The following is a 27,360-nucleotide window of genomic DNA, read 5'->3' on the forward strand; positions in this document are numbered from 1 at the left end:
GGCCCCGGCGCTGCGCCGGGCGGGGCGGCGACGCGGCGGGAAGGGACGGGACGGGACTGGACGGGACGGGAGCGGCGCTTCCCGGCGCTCCGCCCGCCGCCGGCACAGTCCGAGGGGAGCCGAGCCGCGCTGTGCTGTGTCGTGGATGATGAGTGCTTGAGAGCCATAAAGCAGCGTCTGGGACCGGGAGCGCCTGACACTTCCAGGTACAGTCCGTATGTCTGCGGTGCGTCTTGTCCATCCATCCATCCATCCATCCATCCATCCATCCATCCATCCATCCTCTGTCTTCTTTGCCAGCTCCGGCAGGACGGTCTCATTCCTCCCGGTGTTTAATCTCCTTCCTGGCTAGCCAGTTCTGTACGGACAGATCTGCTTTTTGGGGGGTATCAGCATACCGGGGAAGGGAGAGACTTCAACCCAGCAGTGATGGTGCAGTGATTGGGTCCTTCTCCTTATACCCTTCCCTGTAGTAAGACAGAACAGAGTCCTACAACTGCACTATGTGATTTTTTTTTTTTTTTCCCCGTGGCTATAATCCTTGGAGAAGCTATCTCTGCTTTTCTTTACACCCGGCAGTTCGACTGATGGCTGGTTTTCTTGGGTGGGAAGGGTAAAAAAGCACTCATGTACCAGATTGTGTTTGTAGGGCTGAGTAAAAAGGGGGTGTGGGCGGGATGTGTGTCTGTCTGTATCTGTCTGTGTGTCTGTGTGTGTGTGTGTGTCTGTTTGTGTCTCTGTGTGTGTGTATCTGTATCTGTCTGTGTGTGTCTGTGTGTGTGTGTCTTTCTCTGGGCATTTGCTGGGTGTAAGTGTGATAAAACTTCAGGCTCCTGCGCAGTTCAGGGGTACGAGTAAGGACTGTTAAATGACCCCAAATCAATGCTAAATGACCCCAAATGAGTGTTAAATGACCCAAGACCAATGCGTCAGTCCCGACCGTAAACTAAGGCAGCCCTAACAAGCAATGCCTGCCCGTGTGTAAAGCTAAAGAGAACACAGGGGGATGAGGAACTCTTTCAGAGGAGTTCTCCGGAACAGAGCGGAGGAGGGCTGACTCCTCTCAAAGGGCAAGAATGGGCTGAAAAATCAAAAGAGCCGGGAACAAAGAGGTGCTGTGTACCACGGGCGGCTGTGTCTAAGTGAGGAATGTTGAGGGGGCTGCTTTCAGTGAGATTAGTGCCTTGGTGGGCTGAGATGTCATCTGTGCCATCTGTGGGAAACTGGGACTTGGGCAGGCAGGAATGGGTCTCCAGGCTCTCTCTATTTTGAAAGCTGAGAAGAGCTTTTTGAAGTACGGCTTCCTCAGGCTTATCTTACGGCTTCCAAATTAGATGCCTTGGAGAGAAGCTGTTAATCAGCTGAAAATCAATGCTAAATATACTCAAGACAAGTAGCTAACTGATGAGCTGTACTGGAGAGAACTAATAGCTGAGACCAGGCTCTGATTTTGGATAAGCAGTGAGGATATCACTCCTTTGAACAGCAGGACTGAAACAGGCCACTGTAGGATTTGTTAAATCTTTGTAAAGGAGGAAAGAAATTACTGATTTAGCAAGGGTTAAGCTCACAGCTGTGCCACGCACTGAGTAAAGGGGTTTTTTTGTAGGGTGTGCTGAATCCCTGTTGGTTTGCATTCTTTGTGGTTTCCTTCTGCTGAGGTTTTGGGGACAGCTGTGTGTGTTGTTGCCTGTGCTCCGGTTGTGTGGGTTATCTACACAGTCCTTACCGTGCCTGCTCCTGGTCTGCGGGGTGAGCTGCTGTCACACTGTGACAGAAGTGACAGGCACAGTTCAGCCCTGCAGCATGATCCGTGGAGGAATATGAACTGGAGAAGCTGACAATATGGGGCTTTGCTTTTCTAACAGGGTGGTTAAAAAGTGAGGTTTTCTTGGGGTGAAGACGGGAGGGAGCTGTGTGTGGCTCATATTGCCAGTCTGTGCTGTACATCACTGTAAGGGTCTATGGGACATATGCTAGGGCTGTTTGGGATAGATTGCCTGCGTTTCAGAGGAGGAGGCACAGTCTGTGATTGCACATACTTAAGCATTTTTTCCAAATGTTAGTAAACACACAGGTGTACTCTGCAAGCACTGACAAGCGCCCTCTGCTTGGCATGGGTATGAGGGACTGAGCCACATCATCTCATAAACACTTTGGTAGAAAATGAGCTTGTAAACAAAGCTTCCAGAAAGCATTTTGCAGCCACAGCAAGACAATACATTAATTTACAAACAGGAGACAAAGACTCCAGCTGAAAGCTGCTGCTAATTTCTCCTCTGTTCTAGCTGCTGTAAGAAGTAGTATTAAAAAACTAAATCGCTACTGTGAGGAACCTGAATGGGTGGCATTTAGTATGGCTGTATTTTGAAATGGGAAATGTGCAGGATCATGACAACAATCCAGCTCACTCTCCCTAGGCGGCTCCAGAATAGCACTGAGTGACTCAGATCCATGCATTCTGACTATTTTGGGTTTGATTCATCAAAATGCATCTTCTCCCCAGAATAAAATGTTCCCCAGGTCACCCCTCCCATGGGGTCAGCTACTCTGCCTGCCTCTTGTCACACGTGGAAATAGGGCCAGAAATGCCAGGTAACACACCTGCAGAAAGGAGCCTGGGAGCTGTGAGACTTGGGATTCATGAGGAGGAAGACAGAGAATAAATCAGCTTGAGTCAGAGTGGGGAGTGGGGTATTCTCTGAGGTAATTGCTCTCATTGATACGAGGCCAGGTGCTTTCTGCATGAATGTAGCGTGCTGAACTGACAGTACTTGTCCATCAGGACTAGAGTTGATCCTCCCTTAAACATCCTGCAGGGATTCAGACGCTGTTAGGCCGCGTTTGTAATGATCTTTTCACAGCCCAGCGTGGTGTACATTTGCTCAATATCATACCTACTGGGTGGTGATTTAATAGCTGTAATTGTTTCGGGGCAAGGAGCGCTTGACCGTCGATTGCAAGGCCCAGGGGTCCACCCTCAGTCGGGCCCGGGAACTGCCGCTGGTCTCAGGGGCTGACACAGACCAGTCTGCTGGGGCCCTGCTGGCCTGGGGAGAAAGATCTTTCCACTCTTTTTGGCTGTAATGTGCTTCTCTTCGAGTTCCCAAGGAGTCAGGCAGGCTGATTGCAGATAAATGTTTTACAAGTCCTCTGTACCTCAGACCCAGCTCTGTTCTGTCTCTGGCTGATACCCAGCCTAGATATAAATGGGTGAGAGGCAAGTGTAGCTGGTGCACATACGGAGCTGTACTTCCTCTCTTAGCTGACAAAGTGCAACCATCCATTTTTATCTTCAATCTGGACATTGGAAAGTGTATTTTTGTTGTTGTGGTGGTGGTGGTGGGTGTTTAACTGAAGTGTTTCTGTTGCAGAAAGTGTGAATATACTGCTTTCAACCTGCTGTATATTGAAGTGTCAGTAAAAATTCTGTACTGTTCATGGAAACATAAGGACTCGGCAACCGGGGAAAAAAGATCATATTAATTGTTTGCCCTAAAACCAGCAATTTTTCTGCATCATCTAAATGGCAGAGACATCTGGCAATAAGGTTTTAGGTAGAAACAGTTAAATGAAATTTAGTACTGTTATTTAACACTAAACACCACAAATTTGCTGTTGTAAATTATAACTTGGCTGCCTATTATGATTACAAAAGGGAAAGGTGTTTTCTTTTGAAGTGTACTGTAGGTAGCACCAAAAGGCCAAGCATGGGTGTCTGCAAAGAGCAACAGTTTTGGGATTCAGAGTATGTCTTGCTTTGATGAGGTTGAAGAAGGAACCGTGTCAAGAGAGCTTCATGCTTAGGGCTAGTACCATGCTCCAGGCAGTAATATAAGATACACCTTCTGTACACCTTTTGAAAAAAGATCTTAGTGCTTAATGAAAGGAAATAACCCCATAGTTACCCTTCTTTGTACTGTCAAACAGAGGAATGCAATAATGAGAAACTGAGTGACTCGACTAAAGCCACGTGAGGAGCCTGTAGCAGATCCAAACTGCCAGGTGCCAGGTCTAAGCACTGAAATAATGCCATAATAATTCTATTTTCTGTGGATGAATCTGTGAACAGCTCTTGATGAACCCAGTTATCACTCTGAAATGGTCCAGAACCATTAGCTACTGCCCACGCAGATAGGGAAGGTGGATCTTCTGGTTTGGATCACCTGGGGTGGGTTAGGATTACATCTCTGTCACATAGAATAGAACACACTCCCCAAGGTTAGTGAAAGTCTAATACCACAGTGTTTCTCTTCTTGTGGTAGTGTAGGGGAAACTGCTCCCGTCTCTGTTGAGAACATCAAATTTCAGTTTTGTCACTTGGAAGTATGCAGGGGGCACAAAGCATGCTACAGAAATTATGCAGAGTGCAGAACTCCATAGGTACAGAGCTACAGGACTCATGTCAGAGTTCTGATTCACTAAGGGGGTAGCATAGCACAGGTGGCATCACAGGCCCCATCTGTCCACCCCACCCCACACCCCATTCCTGGACATCTCAGCCACCGTGAATCAGCTGCTGAATCATTCATTTTACAGTGTGATGTTTTGGAATAAAACATCACTGCTGTTCACTTGACTTCAAACTCCTGACCTCAGAACTGCAGCAACCCATCAGCTGAGTGAGGAGCAGCATGCCAGCATCCCAGGAGCAGCATCCCAGCTGCCCCTCAGCAGTGTGGGAGCTAGGGTGGTGAACTCCTCCAGGCTGTGGAGCTCTGCTTCTTGCTGGTGGATGGCAGCCCTGACAAACCAGTCTGCAGCTGGCTGAGTAGAGAGGTGGGATTTTTGTGTTTTAAGGCTGTAATATTTAAGAACAAATGGTAAAACTGTTCTGTGCTTCACTGGGTCCAATAAGGGGAATGCTTTGCTTCTAAAATCCCCACCCTGCTTCAGTAACGTAAAGAACTGGAAGGCTTTAGTGGCATTCTTGCTTTCAGTCCAACTGTCTGCTCAGAAATTTTGGTAGAAAAGAGTAGCTATATGTGTTGTCTGTTTTTTAAGATGGGAGGTGTTTCACTGAATCCTTTGGCTGGCCTGAGACTCTTGTGCATTTTTTTCCTTTTAATTCATTCTGTAAATCCCTCAAGTTTTAAAGAGTCCACATGCAGTGGACTGAACTTTTCTAGAGTCTCTTGTGCCTTCTGACATTTAATTACTGCTGTGCTAATTCATCATGTTACTTATATACTTATCCTGTTTATTCATGTTTTAAACTTCTTTTCTGAAACTGGGATTAACAAAAAGATGTACAAGGTACAAAATCCCCACACTTATGTGGGGAGAGCCTTAGTTTGCATTTAAATGGTAAAAGAACAGTATCCAGATTAAGAAATTACCCATAAAATTAAAAATAACTTAAAAATTAACTTAACAAAAAGATTAATCAATCAGTAATGGAGCATGCTTCATATCTTTTTAAATAATTGTGGTCTCTTCAGTTTTTTAACCTACAGACAGAAATCTCAGCAGCATTGTGGTCATGGTAAGAGACAAGTGCTTTAAGAAATTATATGTTATAGGTGTGGTATCCTTTTAGTGTCATGTGTTTCAAGGCTGTTGCTTTTGTGTGTCCAGCAACACGGGCAAATTGTATCATGTGTTTTGTTTGGGAGGAGCACATGTCCTGTCCTCACCCTGGGCTGAGTAATTTTCCTGCAGCTGGGATTTTTGCCGTGATGCAGTCTGCCTGCATGCGCTTCTCTGGCACTGCAGCAGTGCTGTCACAGCCACTTTCAGCATCATTAGACTCTCTCTCTTCCTGCCCCACTGAAGAAGAGGATGGGAAAGGACAGAAGGGGAGCTGAGTTGTGGGGCTTAAGCAGGGAACGTGGATTTACAGCACATCAGCAACAAAGAGGAACTTGTTTGTTTCCTTCCCTTTTTCTATGCTTGCAGATTTGGAGAAATTCAAGCCGTTCTTAAATGCCTCACAGTGTTCCTAATGCTGCCAAATAAACCCACAAATGTATTCATACCCATCACACCTCTGCTGTTCAATATCCAAGGACTTTAATTTCAAGTAATTCAGGATTCACTTAATTACTGTGCCAAAGTTCTCATATGTGAGTGATCAGTCAGCAGTGCTGCATCTGACCTTCCCAAATCATCAGCGGGGTCTATTTATAGACCCAAGAAAAATGCACATTCAGGAGGAAAATGCCTCTACTTGAAATTCAGTTCCTGTTTTATTCTTTGCTTACTAGGGTTTTTAATTTTCTTTTGCAGTTTATTGTTGCCTGGGTGATTTTTGGAAAACTTTACAAAATTGTTCATCCTCTGCTGTTTTAGTGAAAACCAAAGAGTACTTTAAGGTTCACTCAGGTTTCTTATGTCTACCTCAGGTCTTTTCTTGCCCCACCAGCAATTGTGCAAGATATATTTTCTACTGTTATGACACTGTCCAGCATGGATAGTTTTGGTCCTCTGCCTCTGGGCTGGATTCTTATGAGAGGTTCTTAATCTTCCTCTTGATTTCAGTCTGGAAAAAGCCAATACCACTCCCCTTTTCATCTCCTGTGTGAATATGAAAAAATTCTGTACTCTGCCTCTTAAAAGATTTACTTAATAAATAATTCTAGGAAGGAACTGTAACTCAGAGTCGGTGCTGAAGTCACGCTCTGAGAATTGTATGGCAAATTCATCACAAAGAGTGGAAGCAAGAAGGTTGGAGCTGGGACAGTTCTGTGATCTTAATTTCTGCAAGTAAGGCACATGAAACACCCATCTGGGAGTTTTTCGGGTTTCTTATCTTCTCAGTAGCTTGAGCTGTAAAAGTTCCCTTTACCTTTTAGCGCTAAAAAAAAAAAAAAGAAAGCTTTGTGAGCAGAAGCACACACACCAGGAAGAGCTGTGTGGATGGCGATGGGCGGCCTCTGTGTCAGGTGTGCTTTTGTTTTGGACCGCCTGGGTGGATGCCCCAAGCACTGCAGAAGGATTCCAGCTACTCCAGCCAGTCGGCTTTAACAAGGCCTGGCTCAGATGCCTCTGCACAAACACACTCAGCATGGGGAACAAACAAGGAGATTCAGAGACACGCACATGCCTGCATGGATGTGATATCACTGGCATCGGTGGTGGGGTGGCTCCTGTGGCTGCAGCGTTGGAATGGAAAGCTCTTGGCTTTTCATGGAAGACAGGCTAGGGAGGTCTGGAGGAATCTGGGGATATGGTACAAGAACTTAGGGATGAGGTTAAGAAAGCTAAGGGCTAGTAAAGGCTTCTGTAGGCGTGTTGCTAACAAAAGAAGGAGTAGGGATAATGAGGGCTCTCTGGAGCTTGGCTCCTGCAGGAAGTCAGTCTTTTGTTTTGCCATAGCTCAGTTTTATGATGGCATCCTTAATAACAATGGTGGATGGTAATCACCTGTTAAATGTGGTCAAGTGTTTCGGATTGTATAGGGAACAGCTCTGAGGGGATGTAATTGCATTTCTGCAGTTTGCATCTTTTAGGGGGAGGTGTGCCTTGGGACTCATACCATTCCTCCTGAGGGATACCGTGTGGGAGAAAGCTGTACCTAACAGAGGAGCTGAAAATGTTTGGCAGTGGTTTTAAAGGCACCTTTCATGGCTACTAATGAACTTTTCAGAGGGTGCTTCTATGAAGGACACCAGCTGTCCATATTATTGGGTTTGTTTTATGAATCTGATGCGCAGCCTGAGCTCTTCAATACAAATTAAAACAAACCGATGCAACCTCCCACTGTTTGTAGTAGAAAACAGATTTATTTTTTTTTTTTAAACATAAAGGTTTGGAAAAGCAATCTTGGAAGCAACGTCTGGTTCCTTTAGTTTTGCCAAACTGAAACTTGGCTCCTGCAGGAGATGGTGGGGGTTTGAGCACATTGCCTTTGGCTCTCCCTTGTTATTTACAGTGCTGTTACTGGGAAGGTTGAGGATTCTTTGTCAGAGGCTACTCACAGCCAGAATATGGACTTCAATGCTCAAGGTCTCATGTTCTCCATAACGATACTAAATGCAGAAAAAAAATGTTGCATTCCTCTTTCCAGAGTGCAGAGTTTTTAACTTCTCTCTGTGTCACAGGAGAGCATCACTGGTAAAGCCAGGAAATTATTTCATTGCTCTTTCCTTCAAGTCATATCTTTAAAAAAAAAAAAACAAAAACAAACAAAAAAAAAAAAAAACACTCTTTTTCATTCTTGGAAAAAAAAAATAAAGAGAGAAGAGATAAATGAGTTTCCATGTGACTGCTAGCCAAATGTTTCCAAAGCCCAGTTAAAAAGTTCCAGGTTTTAACTCCCAGAACATTTTTCATTGGAATAATATTTCTTGTCTTTTTTCCCAATTCCTGCTCGTCAGATCTTGCCCTGCTGAGTTTTGTCAACAATATTTTTAGGTTCCAAGGTACCTCTGCTCTATATGCCATGGATTTGTGGACCATTATCTGCTCTGTAACCAAATTTCAGTTCCACTCAAGTTATTCTGGAGGCAGGGTTCAGCTGAAGTTTTGGCTAAAGAAGCTTCTAATTAGAATTAAGCATGCTGCTTTGTGTCTCCACCTCCAAATAAAATACAGCAGAGGAGTCAAAGTCAAGATAATAAAGGAGTCATGTTGGAGTAGCACATGTGTTGTGTGAATCACCCCGTTGGCTATGCTATATTTATCTCTGTCACACTTTGCTATCAGCCTTTTTCATCGCATGGAGAGCGTGTCCTGTGTCCTCCTTGCTTCCAAGTGAAACCCAGTTCCGACCACACACAGCATCACCACGACTTGGTGTCTCACTGAAGCAGGACTGAGCCCGCTCTGTCAAGCAGCTTCCAGAAATAGATAGCGAACAAGTGAGACAGTATGTACCCTTTGGGACAGGCTTTTGAGAATTTTAGTTCATGGTTACAAATCAGTACATCTAATCATTTTTTCTTTCCTGTTGATGAGGCTCTAGGAGACTGTGGCTTCAACCTGCCTGGTTTGTGTTGTGAGGATTGCATGAAATCAAAACGAATTGCTGGCTAGTCTGGCTAAATCCCCTGCAGATTCCAGTCTCACCCTGAATTAGGCTGGTTTGGTTAATATGAGATCTGGGTTGAAACACCTATTCGCCTAGGTTTTTACAAGTACTGATATTAATGTCAAGTTGTTTTGCAGATGCAGATTAGCCTTTCTGACTTCCCTGTGGGGTATTACCTTGCAGCCACAGTGCTACATGTTTGGTGGGTTGCAGTATTTACAGTCTGTTCACTACCACTTGTATTTTGACTGAATAAACTGTGCTACAGTAGCTGAAAAAAATTCTGAATTTTGGTGCAAACAGGACTTTTTTCATTGTCAGTGGGCTGAAGAATATTTTGGAGTTGGTTCAAGTCTGCGGCTTTATATGCACAGTATGAAAACCTAGGAAATGCTGCAGAAGGTTCCTGTCAGCTCCTCAGTAAAGTTTTGTTCCTTAAACTGGGTTAGCCTTGCAAAGAACCTGAAAGACCAGGAGTCTTTATGCATCAGGATGCTTTATTGCTGCACAGCATGGCCATGGTGGGGTTGAACCTCACCTGCCCAGTAATTTGAACTCCCTTGCACAGAAATCCAGTTAAGTTCAGTCCTGCACTTTACACTGTGGCATGTGTATTTACTTTATTCTTCTCCCAGTTCATTGGGCTGAATGGAATTGAAACGCTGGTTGAACAGCTGCATAGAGTGTCTGATGTCACTTCTCAGACACTGAGACTTTTCAGTCTTTCCTATTTTGATGCTGATATCTTTTGGCACCTCTCAAGGTGGAATTAGCACAGGTCGTGTAGGCCAGGAGGCTCTCTCCACTGTCCTTCTCTGCCTTTGTTTTTGGCTTTCTTTTACTGTTTATTTACTGAACCACTCAGGCTTGTGCTGGTTTGAATGTCTCCATTGTCTGGACACACTGCCAGCAGCAGCAGCAAGTCTGTGTGGTGCTCCAGGTCCAAGCTAAGGAATCTGGCTAATAACTTAATAACTTCTCATCTCCACCGAGCTCACTGAAAAGTGCTTTATTGTGGGCTGGGGAACACACAGATGGCAGCACTCTATTTATCTCCAGGCTGTCACATCACTAGTTGTTCTCAAAACGGGGTGCCTTCACAGGCTGGTGTTCCCTGAGGTCTGTGGCTTTAAAGAGCCTTTTCCCGAATAGGATTTGATACAATGGAGAGAAAAGAAACAGCATCTGCTCTTACAATGATGGCTCAGAGGCATTAATGCTTTTCTCATGCACATGTCATCACATGAGCGCAGCAGCCTGTGGATATTGTCCTCTCAGTTTGATCTCCCTTGCCTTGAAGTTGTGGAGAGGGTTGGAAACAAAGTGCCACCCCCTTTTGCAGTTATCTGTCTCTCCCTGAATGCCCATCAGCACCCAGTACCTGCTGCAGTAGAGTTAAAACTGGCATGTTTGGGGTTAAAACTGGGCACAGACTCAGCTTCCCATCGAGGCTATAAAACCTAAGTTCCTTAAACTGACAAGAACTGCTACTCCCAGAGAGCAGGGAAGGAGGGAGAAGGAAGGAGTTTATAACTCAACATCAAGCACTCAGGGAGATTTTATCTTTTGGCCTTCTCAGATATTGCATTACCAGAAGAGCTCTTGAGTGGTCATGGCCCCCTTGCTGCCCACCCACTGCTCTGAGTGACTAAACAGCCTGCAGCACTGACTGATCTTTTCCTTGGAAAGACATTTTGATTCCACAGGCACTGAGATGCAGACTGATGAGTAATTGCTTTATTTTTCCTAAAGCTGGGAAACACAAGGCTGGATTTTTTTTCACATTTTCACAGAATTTGGGGAGAAGGTTTAACAAAACTCTGAATCTGATCTCATCTTTTATATCATTGGTGAACTTGGACAACAGTGGTAAGCAACTATGCCTAGGCAAGTTTTTCCAAATTTCTGTAGAGCCACTCAGAGAGTAGGTGGAGGCAGATGCACTGAAGCATCAGGCTTTAGCCTGGGTCACACTTGTCACTGTTATTGGGAAAACCAAGCACCAATTTACCAGGGTGGAGTTGGAAAGTGGGAGGTTTGGGATTGCAGTTGCATGGCTGTCGTGTTGCATAAAGGAAACTGTCCTCTCACATAACCTTTTCAGGGCTTCACTTCAGTCTCTCTCCTTCTGCACTGGCACTGAGGGGTGTGTCAGCCTGGGACAGCCTGAACCTGTTTCCACTTCAGGGTGCTGCTCTTGGGGAGCTACTTGCAGAATTTGACCAAAGTGAACCTTATGCCACATCCCCAAAAGCGTTATAGAAAGTCTGAGTTCCCAAAGCCTGTTAGGATTTTTATACCACCTTCTAACTCTTAGCCTGGACATCTTATCTGGCATTTAATAAAGAAACAGCAAGATATAAAAGAAGCACCTGGCAATTGTGACAGGCAGTGGTGAAAGCCTGTGTTGGTCCTTTCCTGAGGAGTCTGCACAGGCTTGAAAACAGTACAATCTTCACTGTGTGCAAGTAACCCATGGCGTGACACTGAGTTTTTTTCTAGTGCTGTATTATCTCTGGAAGATAGAAAACCCCTTAGATTGTACCTTCCCTGAATTATCCCTTATCTCTTTTGTGTGTCTCCTCAGGGCAAGATGCCACAGACACCTCCCTTTGCAGCGATGTTTGACAGCAGCAGCTACAACAGGAACCTGTATCAGACTAAAGAAGACAACTGTGGAGGGCTCTACTACCACGACAACAATCTCCTGTCGGGGTCTCTGGAAGCTCTGATCCAGCACTTGGTGCCCAATGTGGATTACTATCCTGATGTAAGTTAGCTGTGTGGCCAGGCCTGATGTGTCTCCTAAAGGGAAACATGTGCAGCAGGAGCAGAATTTGTCACATCCATTGCTAAGGAAAGGGTACAGGAGGCTGACCAGCAGTGTAACATGTGCTTTACCTGGGTGCATCCTGCAATAACTCACCCAGTCTAGGAAGTCTAATGCTTTATTACTCCTTTTGTGAGGTGAGCAACCTGGTGACTCATTTATAAAGCACACACCTAGGCTGGCTTATTGCTTGATGGACTGTGTGTACCATTGACCCTCAAAAATGCTGCCAGGCAAGCTGAAGAGAAAGGCATGACCACCATTGTGACAGAATGAAAGTATTTATTGCCAAACCAAGTGGTTTTTAATGCATATTTCCCATAGTTTACCTGAGGTCGACGTGTACTTGAAATAAGCAACCAGAATGCTGAACTAGTACCACACTATTTAGGATCAGCAGAGGCTGGATGTGACAACAGGAAGTTTGTCATTTGAGAATTTTTGACCTGTGTAGGCACATCCATGCATTGAGACATTTTCTATAATTCTTAGAAAAGAAGACAAAAAAGAATGGTATCAAAAGGTGACAAAAAGGGCAGCTGGGGATGAATGGTGGATGATGAAACTGTAGCTCTACTTGTCTACATGCTCCTGCTGAAGATATAACTCTGCTTATGTTCAGTTTCTGTTATTGTCATAGATCTGTACACAATTCCAAGACAGGATCTTTTTTAACTTGGGTCAGAATTAACAGCAGTACAAAACAGTACTTAAGCTAGTGCTTAATGCTTAGTGTAAACTTCAATGTAGACACTATATTGAATCATGTTTGACCAACATGATGATTTATTCCAAGTTTCTAGAGCCTGAACATTGTAGAGTCTTTGTAAAGTGGGTGCCATAGATACTTAACTACTGGCAAAGTGGAAAGTGGAATGGATATTTTGAATATCCATATCACAATGAGTTCAAATCATGATACATGGAAAATCAAAGCAAAATAAGGAGCCTCTTCTTGTAGCCTCAGAATCAGTTACTGATTTTTACTGTGTGAAATTAAGCTATGTATTTCCCTCCACTTTCACCCAGGAGATAAAGGTTTACTATAGGGCTGGAGAAGATGAGTTGAAATTTTATTCTGAGTAATTTCAGGTAATAAGCTTGCAATAAGGCTGTGTGCAATAGGAGAGCTAAACTACCTTTGCCCTGCCTTGTTTTGGTTTAATGTTGCATAACTTGGCTCGAGCACAAACTTATAATACTGGTTCTGGAGCAATGATAAGTGTTAAATTAAATGCTTACCTCTGTAGTAATTGCTTTTGGCACAGCCACATATAGAGTTTTCTGCTGCAGATAGTACAGTACGAGGAGCAGATTTTTCAGCAAGGCATTTCGAGAAAATGTAAAAAATGCTGATAATTTATGCTTTTTTCTGCCTTCCTCTTTTCCACAGAGGACGTACATCTTCACCTTCCTCCTCAGCTCCCGCCTCTTCCTGCACCCGTACGAGCTCATGGCCAAAGTCTGCCAGCTGTGCACTGAGCAGCAGAGACTCAGGGAGCCTGGCCTGGACAAGGTAAGATCCCACACTCACAGGGACTTCCCAGGTCCCTGCCCAAACCAAAATGCTCCTATTCAAGAGGGTCCTCGGAGGGATAGAACAGATTAAAAACCTGATGCAAGCAATTAGAATTTTACCCTTTATTCACTGAGATTCGTGGGGAATTTCCACACTGCTCAGCCTGTCCTGCATGAGGGCTGCTGCTTCTGCTGCACTGTTTGTTTTACCAAGAGACCCTGTGAACCTGAACAGACCAAAATCTGCCCTCTGAAAGTCCAAGGCAGAGGTTTTGTTGACCCTTGACCTTATTTTACCAAGAATCAAAAATCATTTTGTGGTCACTATGCCCAAGGCAGCCTCTGACCCCACATCTCCTCAGCAGCCCTTCTCTGTCTGTTTACAGGTTTCTCCCTGTGAGGTGTAGTGCATGCATGGGTCATGGCACAACTGAAATTTACCACTTTCTTTGTTGAGGGTTAGTCATAAGTTAAAGAACACTAATCAATGCCTTGCACTGAGGCACTCCTGATAACGAGGGGAGTCATTTCCACCCACCTGAAGCCTAATTTCCAGGTCAGCTAAGCCAATGAGAGTCTCTTCATTGGCTTCCATGGCCATTGGCTCTGGCCTATAATCCAATGCTGAATGAAGTTAAGATTAAAATATTTTAACCTGACATCCATACTCTTACACTCCACAGTATCCTGCAGAGCAGAATTCTATTTCCTTTAAGCTAGGTATTTCCTGCATTGCTGTTACATGTAACATTCCTCACTACTGTTTCCAAATAGAACTGGACCCAGAAAATTGCACCAAAAATCCTACAGTTGTTGACTGAGTGGACAGAGACTTTTCCTTATGATTTCCGAGATGAAAGAATGATGAGGAACTTAAAGGAGTTGGCACAAAGAATAGCCAGTGGGGATGAGGTAAGTTTGTCTGCACACAAAGTTACTGGATAAAAAGGCATTGCTATTACTGCTTTGATATTGCTGTTAAGAGCATGGTGTGGCTCTGGGTGCTTAGGAAAACTTATTACCAAGGTGCTAGTAGGCAAAAAGTTGTGTCTGGCACCTAAGCCTAGGATGAAACCACACAGCATAAGCAGATCTTCTCCAAAGCACCGGCAAGGTTCTCTCCACCTCTAAGCCCATAACATAATCCCATTTTGTGCAGACAGGCACAACTTTGTGGGTGTTAGTATTTATCATTTTACTTGGAAGAAGCTAGCTAGGACAAGAAGCTAGCTGAGAAATCCCTATTAGTGTTGATAATTTCTTGAGTAAAGTGTGTTGGAATTGGGCCTTTGACCTGTAGGTCAATGGAAAAGTTATAGCAGGTTTGGGGAGAAATTTCCAAAAGAGAAGGGTACCAGGAAGAATTGTCTTGAGCTTAAAGTATCAACTCAGAGGAAGTCTGTCCTATTCCTTCCTGTGGATGGAGAACACAAGGAAATCTCAAAATCCCACTTTTCAGATGGAAGTTCCACATGGATATTATGAAATATTTTGATGCTTAACTGCTGCTTGTCTTTGAAGTACTGAAATAAACTCGGCCAAAAGCCAAGGGTTATATTTACTTAGTGGAAGGGAATTAACAAGGTTTCAGTAAGTAAATCCTGTGTAGCTGGCATAATACTGCCATTGCAAAAGACACTGGAGTGGCGTTTGGAAGAACTATAAACACAAATAGCAATTGCTAAATGGCATTGTGTTTCCAGTGTTCCTCAGGGATCAGTGTTCCTTATATAAGCTTTTAAGTAATGGTGTGGATGAGGCAGCAAACAGCACATTAACAGGCGTGGAGGTAAGCTGGACTCAGAGAAGCTGAGAGTGCTGCCAAAGGCCTAGAAGGGCTTTGAGAGGCTGTACACAAGCATGGAAAAGAACAAACCTAAGCTGAACTTGGAAGCTGAAATACACTTTGATGTTGTCAAAGTGGGGAGGGACAGAAGAAGATGGGACAGGAGAGTGAGATGTGGTATGGAATACAAACGAAAAAGAGACACAATTTGATGTGCAAGCTGAAGGTTGCAAGATAGCTCCAGGGAGCTTTGGACTGGGAGGAGGCAAGAGGTGTGCCCTCACTCCAGGGGTGCCAGGTTGCTTTGTTTCTAGATACTCTTCACAGCAAGGTAGGAAATTGAAGTTCAGTTCCAGGCAAAGTAGTTGCAATTGAGGACTCACACCCACTTGAAAAATACTCACTGGCACAAAGAAAAAGAGCTGCTTAGCCTGGAGGAAGTTGAGCGGGTGGATGGAAGAATGAAATGAGAAGAGGGAAGGGTTGTCTGCAACGAAGTTTCTGGCACTACAAACAGTTTAAACAGTGAAATCGTCTATTGAAGGGAAAGGCAGATGTACAAAGCTGCTAGAAACTGTGCAAAGGGAGCAATCTTACTCAGAGAACTATAAATCCTTTCTAGCTGTAGCTTTGAGGTTTTTTTGACTTTGATGTTTCCTTTAGAATGACAAAGTTAAAGCAAGCACTGCAGTAAATTGACTTGTTTTATTGTGAACTGCTTGGAGCAGTAAATGGCAACTTCCTTGACCTTGCTTTTCTGCAGATCACTTGGATTTTTGTGAGTCATTACCATAAAGGATATAAAAGAAGCAGTTTCCTACTCCTGTTCACTACAGTTCTACTTATAGCTTCTTATTCCACATCCTCAGTTCCACTTCCAGTTCTTTTAAGAGCTGGTAGTAAGAGTCAAACTTCTCACCACAGTAGCATATCTCTCCTTTAAAACAACATATTTGGAAAAATCTTTGGAGAAAAGGCCAAATTCATCAGAATGAAGGAAATATTGCTGCCGTGGACTGATCATACTATAGTGTGCAGACAGTAGTTTTTGGATTATCCTTTTTGAAGCCACTTAGGCTTTGATTTAATGGCTTTAGGATGATATGTGGAATCTGGAAGAGTAACCCCCTTGCTTACACAGATTTATCTACTTAAGAGTTGAGTTCTGCTCCTACTTTAAATTGTCACTCCTGGTGACTTAAATCACTACCTGGAAAGGCCTGCAAAGGCAAAAGAAGAGAGAGGTGGTTTTATTATCTTCTCCTTTTCCTCAGATTCACTGCAAGTTTGAGCTCTGACTTTGGTGAAACTGGTCATGATTTGCTGCAGAGAGACGCAGGCCCTTTGTTTATCACTGGATGGCCACGTTTTTGTTTTTTTCTGTGGTTAAGACCACCAGCAGGAGAAGATGGAGTATTTTTACTTCTTGTATTTCCTCCAGTGGTGGTTGGTGCTTTTCAAGGAGTGGATTGAACAGATCTTTTCTTTGAGCTAACTGCGTTGATGTTGACAGTGTGAGACAATCCCTGCTTAAACCCTCAGCTGGATTCCTTTTGGTCTGATGAGATGCTAATATTACAAATTCACATAATAGAGCTTATCTTGACAACAAATACAGATGTCAGCAGCTATCTCTTGTGGTGTCATGCAGATTTTAATGCTGTCTTCTCGCAGTTTGGAGGTGTTTTCTGATTGTTTGATGTTGAAACAGATGTACCGGAAGAACGTGCAGCAGCTCCTGCAGAACCTGATTCGGAAGCTGGCCGCGGTTACCCAGTACGAGGAGGTGCTTGCCAAAATTGATGCCACCACATCCACAGATCGCCTCACGCTCCTGAAGACCAAGCCCCAGTCCATGCAGAGGGACATAATCACAGTCTGCAATGATCCCTATGTGTTAGCTCAGCAGCTGACGCACATAGAGCTCGTGAGTTGTTACACTCCCGGGGATGACTTCATCCCTCCCCTCTTTTTGAAGTGCAGGTTAACAGGGGATATGACTTGGCTGCTTCTGTGCTTTATTTAGGAGAGACTCAATTATATTGGACCAGAAGAATTTATCCAGGCGTTTGTGCAAAAGGATCCTTTGAATAATGACAAGGTAATGGGAGCAGATCTGGAGCAGCTCTGAAATGCATCATTTACCATCAGGTGCACCATGAGCTGGAAGTGAGGTCCAGCAAGAAATGAGGACCAGTAGAAAACAAGCTATAGTATTCCCATTAAACATTTTGTGAATTTTTTTTTTTCTTTCTGGAGTACAACTCCTGAAGCTTGAGAACTCAGCCAACAAATTGACTTAAATGAAAACATTTCCTGGGTTTTCTGACTTAAGCAAAGGGAGAACTTAATCCTGTGAAAGTTTTCCCCAGGCCATTTATGTGGCCTACAGCTGGAAGAAGCTGAGTTTAACTTTGCCTTCTGCATTATTCATTTTCAACATCTGTTCTTCCTTTTTGGTAAACTGAACTCTTTGCAGCCAGGTGGCACATGGGGGAATTTACAGGTAGAGCAGGTAGACAAAACAAAAAGACCGTAGAGGGCTCTAGATCTATGTGAGATGGAGGGCAAATATGCAGTGTTTTTAACCAGCCGTGATGGATTTGTCATCTCTTTGAGTGCTGTTTTCAAAATTACTTAGTTTCTTACATTTTTCAAGATTACTTAACCTCTGTAAATAAACTGTGACAGAGTCAGTCCATTAAAACTTGAATTATCTTTAAACTGACAAACAGAATAGAATGATGCAAGTTTACAATTTGATGTTCAGTCAGATGGTCTCTGGAATTGTTTTTCCAGATAGAGATCACTGAAACTGCTGTCCACCCATTTTTAGGCAGCCCTGAGATGTGGTGTGGGAATGATTCCAAGGTGATATAGCATAGCACTGCTCAGGAAAGGGATAATCCCATCAAAACAGTAGAGCTGATCTCCCAAACTTAGGATGCAGTATGTCCATTTATCATCAACAGCCAAACATAATGTGCCTGACCTCTGTTTTCCTGCTGCACTTGCAGAGAGCCTAATGTTTTATCTACTCTATCAGAGGGAGATGAGTAAAGACTGAAACAGTGTGCACATTCAAGGGAGCTTTATGCAGATGTTTATCTCTGATTGTTTGCATAAGTCTGTCTTAGCTCCTTAAAGTATCCCAGTAGGACTTAAAGCATTCCACGTGCCTGCTGGAGTGCTTTACTGGACCCACAGCTCAGGAAGTTACACATGCTTGAATACTACCACTGCTGCTTTCCCTCTAAGGCTTTTTGTCACTTTGCGTAATGTGAGTTATTCCTGGTTACTTGACAATGTTTGGGAATGGCAAGGCAGAAAGCCAAAAGATCTCCCAGGGAAAAGATTAAAATGGTGCTAAAAGTTGCTATTTTATTTCTATCTGTAGAGCTGCTACGGAGATGGAAAGAAGACTCGGAATCTTGAAGCCTATGTGGAGTGGTTTAACAGGCTCAGTTACTTGGTTGCAACAGAAATCTGTATGGTGAGCAAGGACTTTTTGTGCTGGAAGGTTTTGTTTAGTTATCTAAAACTGTGAAGCCTTTTCAAGTTTGGTGCCTTTTGGACTTTTTTCATTGGCTTGGTTCTGTAATTGTTGACATTTGGATGCAGTCAGAGCACGTCTGAAGAGGAAATAAGTTCAGTGTTTTTAGCATTATTCTGGTTCCTCAGCCTTGTTCGTGTGGCAGTGATGATTTATTCTGGGTTAGCCCTTCTTGGTACGTGAGCATGTCTGGCCTGCTGTTCTCTTCTCTGGACGGCCCTTGTGAATTGAGGCACATTCTCTCGTCTGGCTGACCCTCTACTCTGCTCTGCTGTTGTTCATATCCTTCTTCTTGGCAGAGCCTCTTTGCCTGTTGTCCTTGCTCTCTGCCTGCCCAGGATCTGGTTTGTCCTTGCTGTTCTGAATGCTTCTGAACACAAATAGTGTAACTTCCTCTGCATGTTAAGGATAGTGTGAAGCTGTGGTACATGTGGAAAAGACTTTTAAAAGGGGTCTTATTTCTTTGGGGATGTGTCCAAGTGCTGTTTTCCTGCTGATCATAACCCTACAAATGCCTCTCTTGCAGCCTGTGAAGAAGAAGCACAGAGCAAGAGTGATAGAATATTTCATCGATGTGGCACGGGAATGTTTTAACATTGGCAACTTCAATTCCTTAATGGCTATTATTTGTAAGTATGTGTACTGAGATTTTTTTTATCCCTGTTTAAACCTGGATAAAAGATTCACACAGAAGTCTACTGCTGAGCTTGGTCAGCAGCATGAAGCTGCTCAACACTGTTTTGTGTAATATAAAGTTGGCATAAATCAAAGTTTTCTTTGCAACTCTTCAGAGACATAAGTCCCCACTTTTTGAAACCAACTTCAGTGCTAAATTGGAATAGTAACTTTCCCAGTAATATGGAGAATTGAAATGCCTTCCATCTTTTCTGTCATGTCCTAGTTGTTTAAAAATTCCGCACCACTTTATAGCTGGTAGGAAAATACTGGGAAGATTCTTTTTTCATTTGAAATGTGAAAACTTCATAGTTATGTGTAGTTTTCAATGAATTGTGTAAGAGATGATGTTCAGAACACTCATTTGAGCTTTGCTATTGTATATACATGTTTTATCAAATCCACATTAAATAATGTCGTAGCATTTTTTTAGAGCCTTCATTCTGTAAGAGATGAAGATTTTGTTTCCAAGGTTATTTTGGAATTTGAAGGAAACAATGACTCTGATTTCTTGAGTAGCTCCATTGAAAATACTTGTTATCAGTAATAGATTCTTTGCTTTATAAATACTTACTGGTCCAAGCTACCTGAAACATTTTTTTTCTTTTAAATACTCCAACAATCTCTTTCTCTTATATCAAGCTGGCATGAACATGAGTCCTGTGTCTCGATTAAAGAAGACCTGGGCAAAAGTGAAGACAGCCAAATTTGATATTCTTGAGGTGAGTATGGCTAATATTTGGACAGGAGGCTATTAATACCTTGTTACTTTTAACTGCTCAAAAATGTGAGTTTGGCTTCATTATGACATTTAATTTAGTGTATTTGTGCTCTTAATGGATTTTGTCCAGCTGACTTTTGTCAAAGGTCATGCAGGTGCAGCACTATATGAGTTTGTGATTTGTCCAAGAGAATATACTGGGTCCCTTGTTGTGCTGAATGGACATTTTAAAAAACAAGGTTTTCTTCTGATGAAACGAACAGACAGAGCAATACCTCAGTCCTCTACAAAGCTGCATTTGTGGGGCTGTTCAGAAGACCTATTCCTATTTAAGAGTTGCTCAGTTGAAAAAGAATTGTGTGTACCTCATTCATTATTTGCATCTTTTCATGCCTTGCAGCATCAGATGGACCCTTCCAGCAATTTTTACAATTACCGAACTGCTCTGCGTGGGGCCACTCAGAGGTCCCTGACAGCTCACAGCAGCAGAGAGAAGGTGTGTTTGCAAATGACTTGGCAGTGGGCAAAAGGGAAGTGTGCTTGTTAAGTTGCATGGTAAATCTTTATCATGGAATTCTCACTCTCAGCAACTCTACCCCTGGTGAGCTTATAAAAAGCTGCCAGATCAGTTTGGTGCGGCTGAAAGTCCGAACATTAAATGATCACTTTGATTATTTAAGTGAAATAAGTACATTGCCTCAGCTTGTTTCTGTTTGACAGACACCTCTATCTCACAAACCCACACCACAAACAGAAAGGCTAAGGACAGACAGGAGGTTGCTAGTAATTTGTTCTTAAAGTTGCTGCTTGTGCTAAACTTCCAGTAATTCATGGCTTAAGGTGGAAAGGCTTTAAAACTTACTCATAAAAGGTATTCTAAACCTTGAATCTAGACAGAGCTGTGGCGTTCCCTTCCTGTGTATAGTCTTTAGATGCAGAATCTCAGTGGTAGTTCTTGTGGAAAGAAATCAAGTAGCTTGCCAGCTGCTCCCCACTTGGAAGCAATTGCTCATCAACTCCTTATGATATTAGAACTTCATGCTGTGTTGAATAAACGTGATCTCGGAGTTAATGGAATAAACTACCAGGCAGATGAAGCAAATCCATGTGCATTCTGCTGATCTACACTGTTGTTATACATGGAATGTCTTTCTGAGTCCTAAGGATCTGTTCACATATCATTCAAAGTACCAGAAGTCTATGTGGAAGAGGCTTACTTCTTTACAGAGAAAAGTCAGTTTTAAGACTTCAAAGAAAAAAAAATCTAAAGATAGTGAAATATGGTGCAGTGAAATTTTCCATGGAAATAATAAGTGGTATTTGTTTTATCCCCAGTTGTAACAAGCTGTATGTGTAGCTGTGAAAACTTCCATAGGATGAAAATTAAAATAGAACCATTTTAAGTAAAATTCTCCAGCATTCTCCAAAGAAAATACTTTGTACAGTTGGCAGGAAATGCTTAATTTTAAGCCAGTAAGTAGCAAGGTTCCATGACTTGCATGAGCTCAGGGAATTGTAGCTCAAACCATTTGTGCTGCTACCCCAATATTCCCTGCTGTGCTTCAGTGTGCATCTCCCCTTGTTTATCAAGCAAGTCCTGTCAAGAGGGAAAGCTACACTATGAGATACCCTGCAGGAATTACACGTAAGAAGTAGGTGTCTCTGACCATTTATCTTCTGGAATCTGCAAGGAAGAAGGAAAAAATGAAAAATTATAAGGACATGACATAGGAATGGAGGACTTTGTGAAGAGACTTGTATTTTAAAATGTAGTGAATGCGCAGTTGTTGTGTAAAGATGTAGAATCCTTAGTCCTTCTGTATTGTGCTTACCTTCTGTATCACCTGACTTCCTTTCATTTTTCTCTGTAGACCATTGTGTCTTGATTCAGAAGCAGACTGATAACAATGCTGCTCTCTCCCTAGATCGTGATACCTTTCTTCAGCCTCTTGATCAAAGATATTTACTTCCTCAATGAGGGTTCTGCCAATCGCCTTCCCAATGGTCACATCAATTTTGAGGTAAGTGGAGCACTGAGTGGGGTTTTAATGCAAGGTCAGCCCCTTTAACAGAAAACTGAAGCACAGATCACTGTCCAATTTCCACTGGGTTCTGGGAGAGCAAACATAGACTGGAATTTGAGTATATCTGTTATTGCTCTATTGAAAAAGCAATATTGAAGTTTTATCAAAGATGGAGTGTTTATAGAAACTTTCAATATTCCCAGTTTTTTTAGTGAGGGGGAAAAAAGAACTTCTTCCCCATGCTCAAATTCATCTCAACATTTCAATTCACAGGTTTTTATAGTTAATGACAAAATGTTTAGATTAGTATTTTAGGGCTTTGTCTTTTAATTCCTCACATGAAAAGCAAGTTCTTCCTCTATCAAGATATATAGGCAGCATTTTCATGCACGTAAGTCCCAGATTGTCTCTGAAGAAATATGTGATAGTGCAGCAGCAAGGGAGTTTTGACTCTCTTGTCTTCCAGTAGTTTTTCTGCCTCTGATTTCATGCTTGGTCTCCCAAGATTTTTCCCTCTTTCTAAAAAAATGTTTGGGGTAAGCAGTGCTGTTCAATATATAGCACCTCTTCTGCTTTGTATTCTGACAGAAATTTTGGGAATTGGCAAAACAAGTCAGTGAATTTATGACATGGAAGCAAGTGGAGTGTCCTTTTGAAAGGGATTGGAAGATTCTGCAGTACTTGCTCTCTGTCCCGGTCTTCAGTGATGATGGTAAGGAGCTCTGGACTTCTGCTGGGATGGTGTCACTGGCTACTGCTTAAACTCTTTCTGTGTTAATTTGCGGCTTCCTCACAGTAAGGAAAGACTGTCCTGAGGACATCTCTGTCTGGCAAGTGAAAAATGTTCCTCCCTTACAAATGACAGAGAATATAAGATTTTCCTTTTATGTGCACATAGTCTGTGAGGATCAACATTGGTTCCGAAATAGAATGAACTAATGTGATGTGGTCCCTGTAAATGTCACATGAAATGTATTTATGTGGACTTTCAGGATACCTTGCACTAAAGGTGCTGCTTAAGGAAGAAAATAGGGACTTCACTGGCTACTTACAAAGCACCATGTCCCTGGGCTCATTTTATTTTCTCTTGAGTGCTTTCTTCTCCTCATGCTTTTGAGTTTCCGCTGGTTGGTTTTTCCCCCCTCAGGGTTGTCTTTGTTCTCATGCACAGTTTGTTAGCATTGTCTGGGTGCAATTATAAGCAATGCTATACTTCCTAATGGGATTCTGAAGCCCTAAACTGAGGGATGGATAATACATTCCTGCTTCATTTAACTCAGTCTGCTTTGCAGGGAGAGCAAATTTTAAAATGCCTGTAGGCCTAACATAATGTATTTGCTTCTGATTGCAGCACTTTACTTGGCTTCCTATGAAAGTGAAGGTCCTGAGAACCACATTGAAAAGGACAGATGGAAGGCACTAAGGTTTGTGTCAGAGGTTACCCGGATCAATAAATAAATAGAATGGGATACAGAGCAAGCATCAAGCAGTTAAAACCAAATGGAGTGTTACATGTGTCAACAGATGGGGTACAGCATGGTTGTAAATCCCCCCCTGCCCCAATCTCTTGGACTCCTGGAAAAAACAGAACAATCAGTCTTTATCGTAAAACCTCTCTGTCCTTCTTCCCCTTAGGAAATGGGAATTAGAATAAGTAATTTTGTATTTTAATTCCTTGTATTACTCAGTGAAGGAAGAAAGTACTTTTTAAACTCTCAAGAAATCCTCACTTCTCAACAAGTACTATACAGAGTGCTCTGGATTCCACACAGATGTTTTCACAGCTTCTGCATCCCTTTCTGCACCAGCCTTTCAGACAGGGCTGAGGTTTGCCTAAAGATAACTCTGGGGCAAATGCATTAATGAAACCAGTTAACAATTTAGAGTTCAGGCTGGGTAAAAATATTCAGCAAAGTCATATTTTTGGCTTTTCTTCTACTGCTATTAGAATGCAGCCTCACCAGCTCTTTGATTTTACTAATTGTGGTGGGATACATGAACCGTTGAGGCAGGGGATGTAACAATTCCATCTGATTGATTCCACTCATTTTGAGGAGAAGAGAGGAAGAGAGTTACTCACATCAGGGCACAGACATTCCACGTTACCTGGGGTGACAAGATGAAAACCTGTAGTAACTGGAATCTCAGTTTCACAGCTTCCTTATGGTAGTCACTCTGTCTGAGAAGATTTACATCATTCTGATGCTTGCCTTTACCCATTTGCATTTCCCTCTGCCTTTCAGGTCAGCGCTTCTGGGCAGAGTCTAGAGCACACCACGTCTGCTGTTGCTGTGTTACATGGATAGCCAAGGGCCATGGCTTGGTTTATTTTTCTGTGCACTGAGTGGTGCTCAGAATGATGAAAGATGTGCAGTCAGTTGCAGTATTGTGGCAGCAAAGATGAAAGAAGTTAATTCAAGAACAAACAGGCAGCTTCTCCCATCTGACAGATGAGATAAAATCACAGCCCACTCATCTGGGATTCAGGGTGAAGTATTGATTGAGAATCCTTTGAAGATCTCAGATGGTGCCTATGAATCATTTCACACCTGGATGGAATATTCTTTCCTTTCCTTCTGCTGCAGCTTGCTGCTACAAGGACTCTGCAGAGCTGCTAGAAGGACTTGCAGGAGGTTACAGGGCAGAAATGTTCACCATTCCTTTTGGTGAAACCCAAGTCTGCATTGAAGAGCTCTCATTCCTAATAAGCTGAATATATCCCAGAAGTTTGGGATTGCTAAGAAGGGAAAGGACTGGACACAAAAATTGGCTGCTGAGGAGAATTTCTCCCTACCACTGTAATGGTGGTTGGGTTTTTTGTCTTTTTCCAATGTGTTTTTGAGTTGGCTGCTGGCAGGCAAACTCATTATTATTTTAAGTTATTTAAAAAATATAAAGTAATAAAAATCAAGGCTGTGGTAGAAAATACACCTATAAAAAGATAGTAGCTATGTAGCTCTACAACTTCTAGGGAGGCTTTTTCTTTTGTTCACTTCTTTACAACTAACCACTACATGCTACAGACACAGTTATTACTGTGAGGTTTTCTTACTCTTGATTTTCCATACTTGACCTTCTTATATTAGGTTGAACAAGCTGACTTTTCTAGAATAGTCATTGAGAAACTGGCATAAAAACTGTTGAAATATGAGAGTATGTTTTTATTAAGTAATTTTTATAGCTGCCTTTTTTGTTTTTTTGAAAGGGTAACAGTGGAGAACACAATCCACTTTGACTGAAACAGCAAGAGGCTGAAAAGAAAAAAAAAGAGGCTTCTTCTCAGTTCCAGCTATGAACAAAACAGTCTTCCTGTGTGTTTGCTTTAGGGATTATGTTTATGACTGTGAAGTAGTTCACTGTGTTACACACTTAATACATTTTTAGTAGCTGTGAATACTTAGTCACTCTATCCTAGGAGGAACCTGATTGAAAAAGAAATACAAAACTAAGCTGTAGCTATAGATCACCCTGGATGCAAAAATCAATAAGCAAACTACATACTTGGCAAAAAAAAAAACCCTATTTGCAATTATTCTGCTGCTGTTGTTAAAAAGAAAAAAAGGAAAAAAATAAGAATAAATATATTTATTTGTTGCACTGCATCTCTTGAGTTTTCAAGTAAGGAGGTTTTTATGTTCTGTCTGTACCTTTTCAGGCATACATTTTTGTTTTGAATTCCATAGTAACATGTTGAGGTAGCCTTTGTTAATGGGGATACTGTCCTTAACTACAGCCTGTTTGCTGAAACAAGGTACTGGAAGTCTCTGAGTTACATATTCCACAAGGAATCCCTTCTCACCAGGGCCTCAAGCCCTGACAGAGAAGGTTTCCTCTTCTCCTTTCCCATTCCCTGTGTTAGGGTAAAGGAGGAACAAGAGGCCAACTCTTGGAAAGGAGAAAACTGCTTCTGCTGTGCACAGCCTTGCCTCCCAGCTTTCATCAGGTGCGATCTTTCCCATCCTCCCCTCTACATGCCTCCCCTGGTGTTAGGGGCTTCATGAGGCTTATGTCTGGTGCATGAGAGGGGAATACAAATCCCAAACCTCTGGCAAGCCAGAGCTGCTCCTTCAGCCGTTATTTAACTCAGTGTTTGATGTTAGAGCCTTGCCATGCTCTGTGCCCTCTTCTCCATCATTTGGTGCAGCCAGACCATGCTGGGCTTTAATTTTGAGCATCCCAAGCTTCGTCAGGCTGTTGAACCGCTGATGTGGAAAGCACCATTCACACCTGTCCATAGCAAAAGGGAGAGAAAAGGACTGATTCTTCCATGGTCAAGCAGCTCCCAAAGGAAACATCACAGACTCTCAGAAATGAGGAGTCACAAGAACTCATTAACTCTACAAGCTGAGTGTTCAGGCAGGACTGAAAATCCTAGCTCAGTGCTGACAGATGCTCAGTGCTTAATGGGGGCAGAGGGGACAACGATGTCTCCTGTACAAATGGCTCAAACATTACTTATTTCTTTGTGGTGCAGAGACAAAAACTCTGCCTCTTACAGACCTGTGTGAACCAATTTATTCAAAAGAGTCTATAGATGTCTGGCTAAGCTCACAAGAGCAATACCTGTCCTTACCACCCAGCTATTTCCCTGCTTTCCCGTTTGGAAAAATCTTGATGGCGTCGCCATGAAAAGAACAGTCAGATGAATGCAAAAATGTGTAAGAGCCTATCTACAGCTGTCATGTCTGGAAGAACAAGTAGGAACCTTTACATCCACGTGGGTATTTTGCATTTGTGTTGCATTTTGTCAGCCTTCCCAGACAGATGTTCTTGACAGAGCTGAAACTGTTACTTGATCTAGCACTAAAACAGGCAAATAGGCCATTAGGCAAAACACCATTCATTTTCCAAGACTTCTGCTACTCGAGGGAATATTCCCTAGCATTCTGGGAGACTTTCCTTATATGTAAGTAAGGAAAAAAAATAAAAAACACATTGGAAACAACATAAAAACACTGCAGTTAATTTAAAAAATCAAAATCCCAGATAAGAGGAAAATAAAAAGATGCTTTATTCTTAAGCTAAAATTCTCTTATAAAGCTATAGTAAAAATATAATAGACATATCAAACTTTTTCTTATAAAATGCATTAGAGCAATGTAACAGTCTAACTACAGCTATAAGTAAAGCACTAGTGCTGAAACAAACAGATGTTAAAGTAATTACGGTCTAAAAAGGAGCTTAAACAAAAAAAAGAGAAATAAAAAACCTTGCCCCAAAAATAAAAAAAGAAAATCTCTGTTTCTCAGAGATAGATGAACTATTATGCTAGAACAGCTCAT

At 42.5% G+C, this 27,360-nt stretch overlaps 1 protein-coding gene across 1 annotated transcript; it reads left to right on the top strand.

The window, feature by feature from the left end:
- The first annotated feature begins 72 nt into the window (after positions 1–72).
- RASGEF1B (RasGEF domain family member 1B) lies at positions 73–25,680 on the top strand. Its single transcript, XM_041412076.1, has 14 exons — positions 73–206; positions 11,559–11,741; positions 13,195–13,317; positions 14,094–14,231; positions 16,817–17,032; positions 17,132–17,206; positions 18,503–18,598; positions 19,185–19,287; positions 19,976–20,055; positions 20,455–20,550; positions 21,980–22,075; positions 22,667–22,790; positions 23,430–23,502; positions 24,322–25,680. The coding sequence occupies exons 2-14, from the start codon at positions 11,565–11,567 to the stop codon at positions 24,344–24,346; spliced, it is 1,422 nt and encodes a 473-aa protein (XP_041268010.1). The 5' UTR covers positions 73–206; positions 11,559–11,564; the 3' UTR covers positions 24,347–25,680.
- The last annotated feature ends 1,680 nt before the right edge of the window (positions 25,681–27,360 follow it).

The sequence above is a fragment of the Onychostruthus taczanowskii genome, unplaced genomic scaffold, assembly GCF_017590055.1.
Source record: "Onychostruthus taczanowskii isolate IOZ18803 unplaced genomic scaffold, ASM1759005v1 scaffold38, whole genome shotgun sequence".
NCBI classification, from domain to species: domain Eukaryota; kingdom Metazoa; phylum Chordata; class Aves; order Passeriformes; family Passeridae; genus Onychostruthus; species Onychostruthus taczanowskii.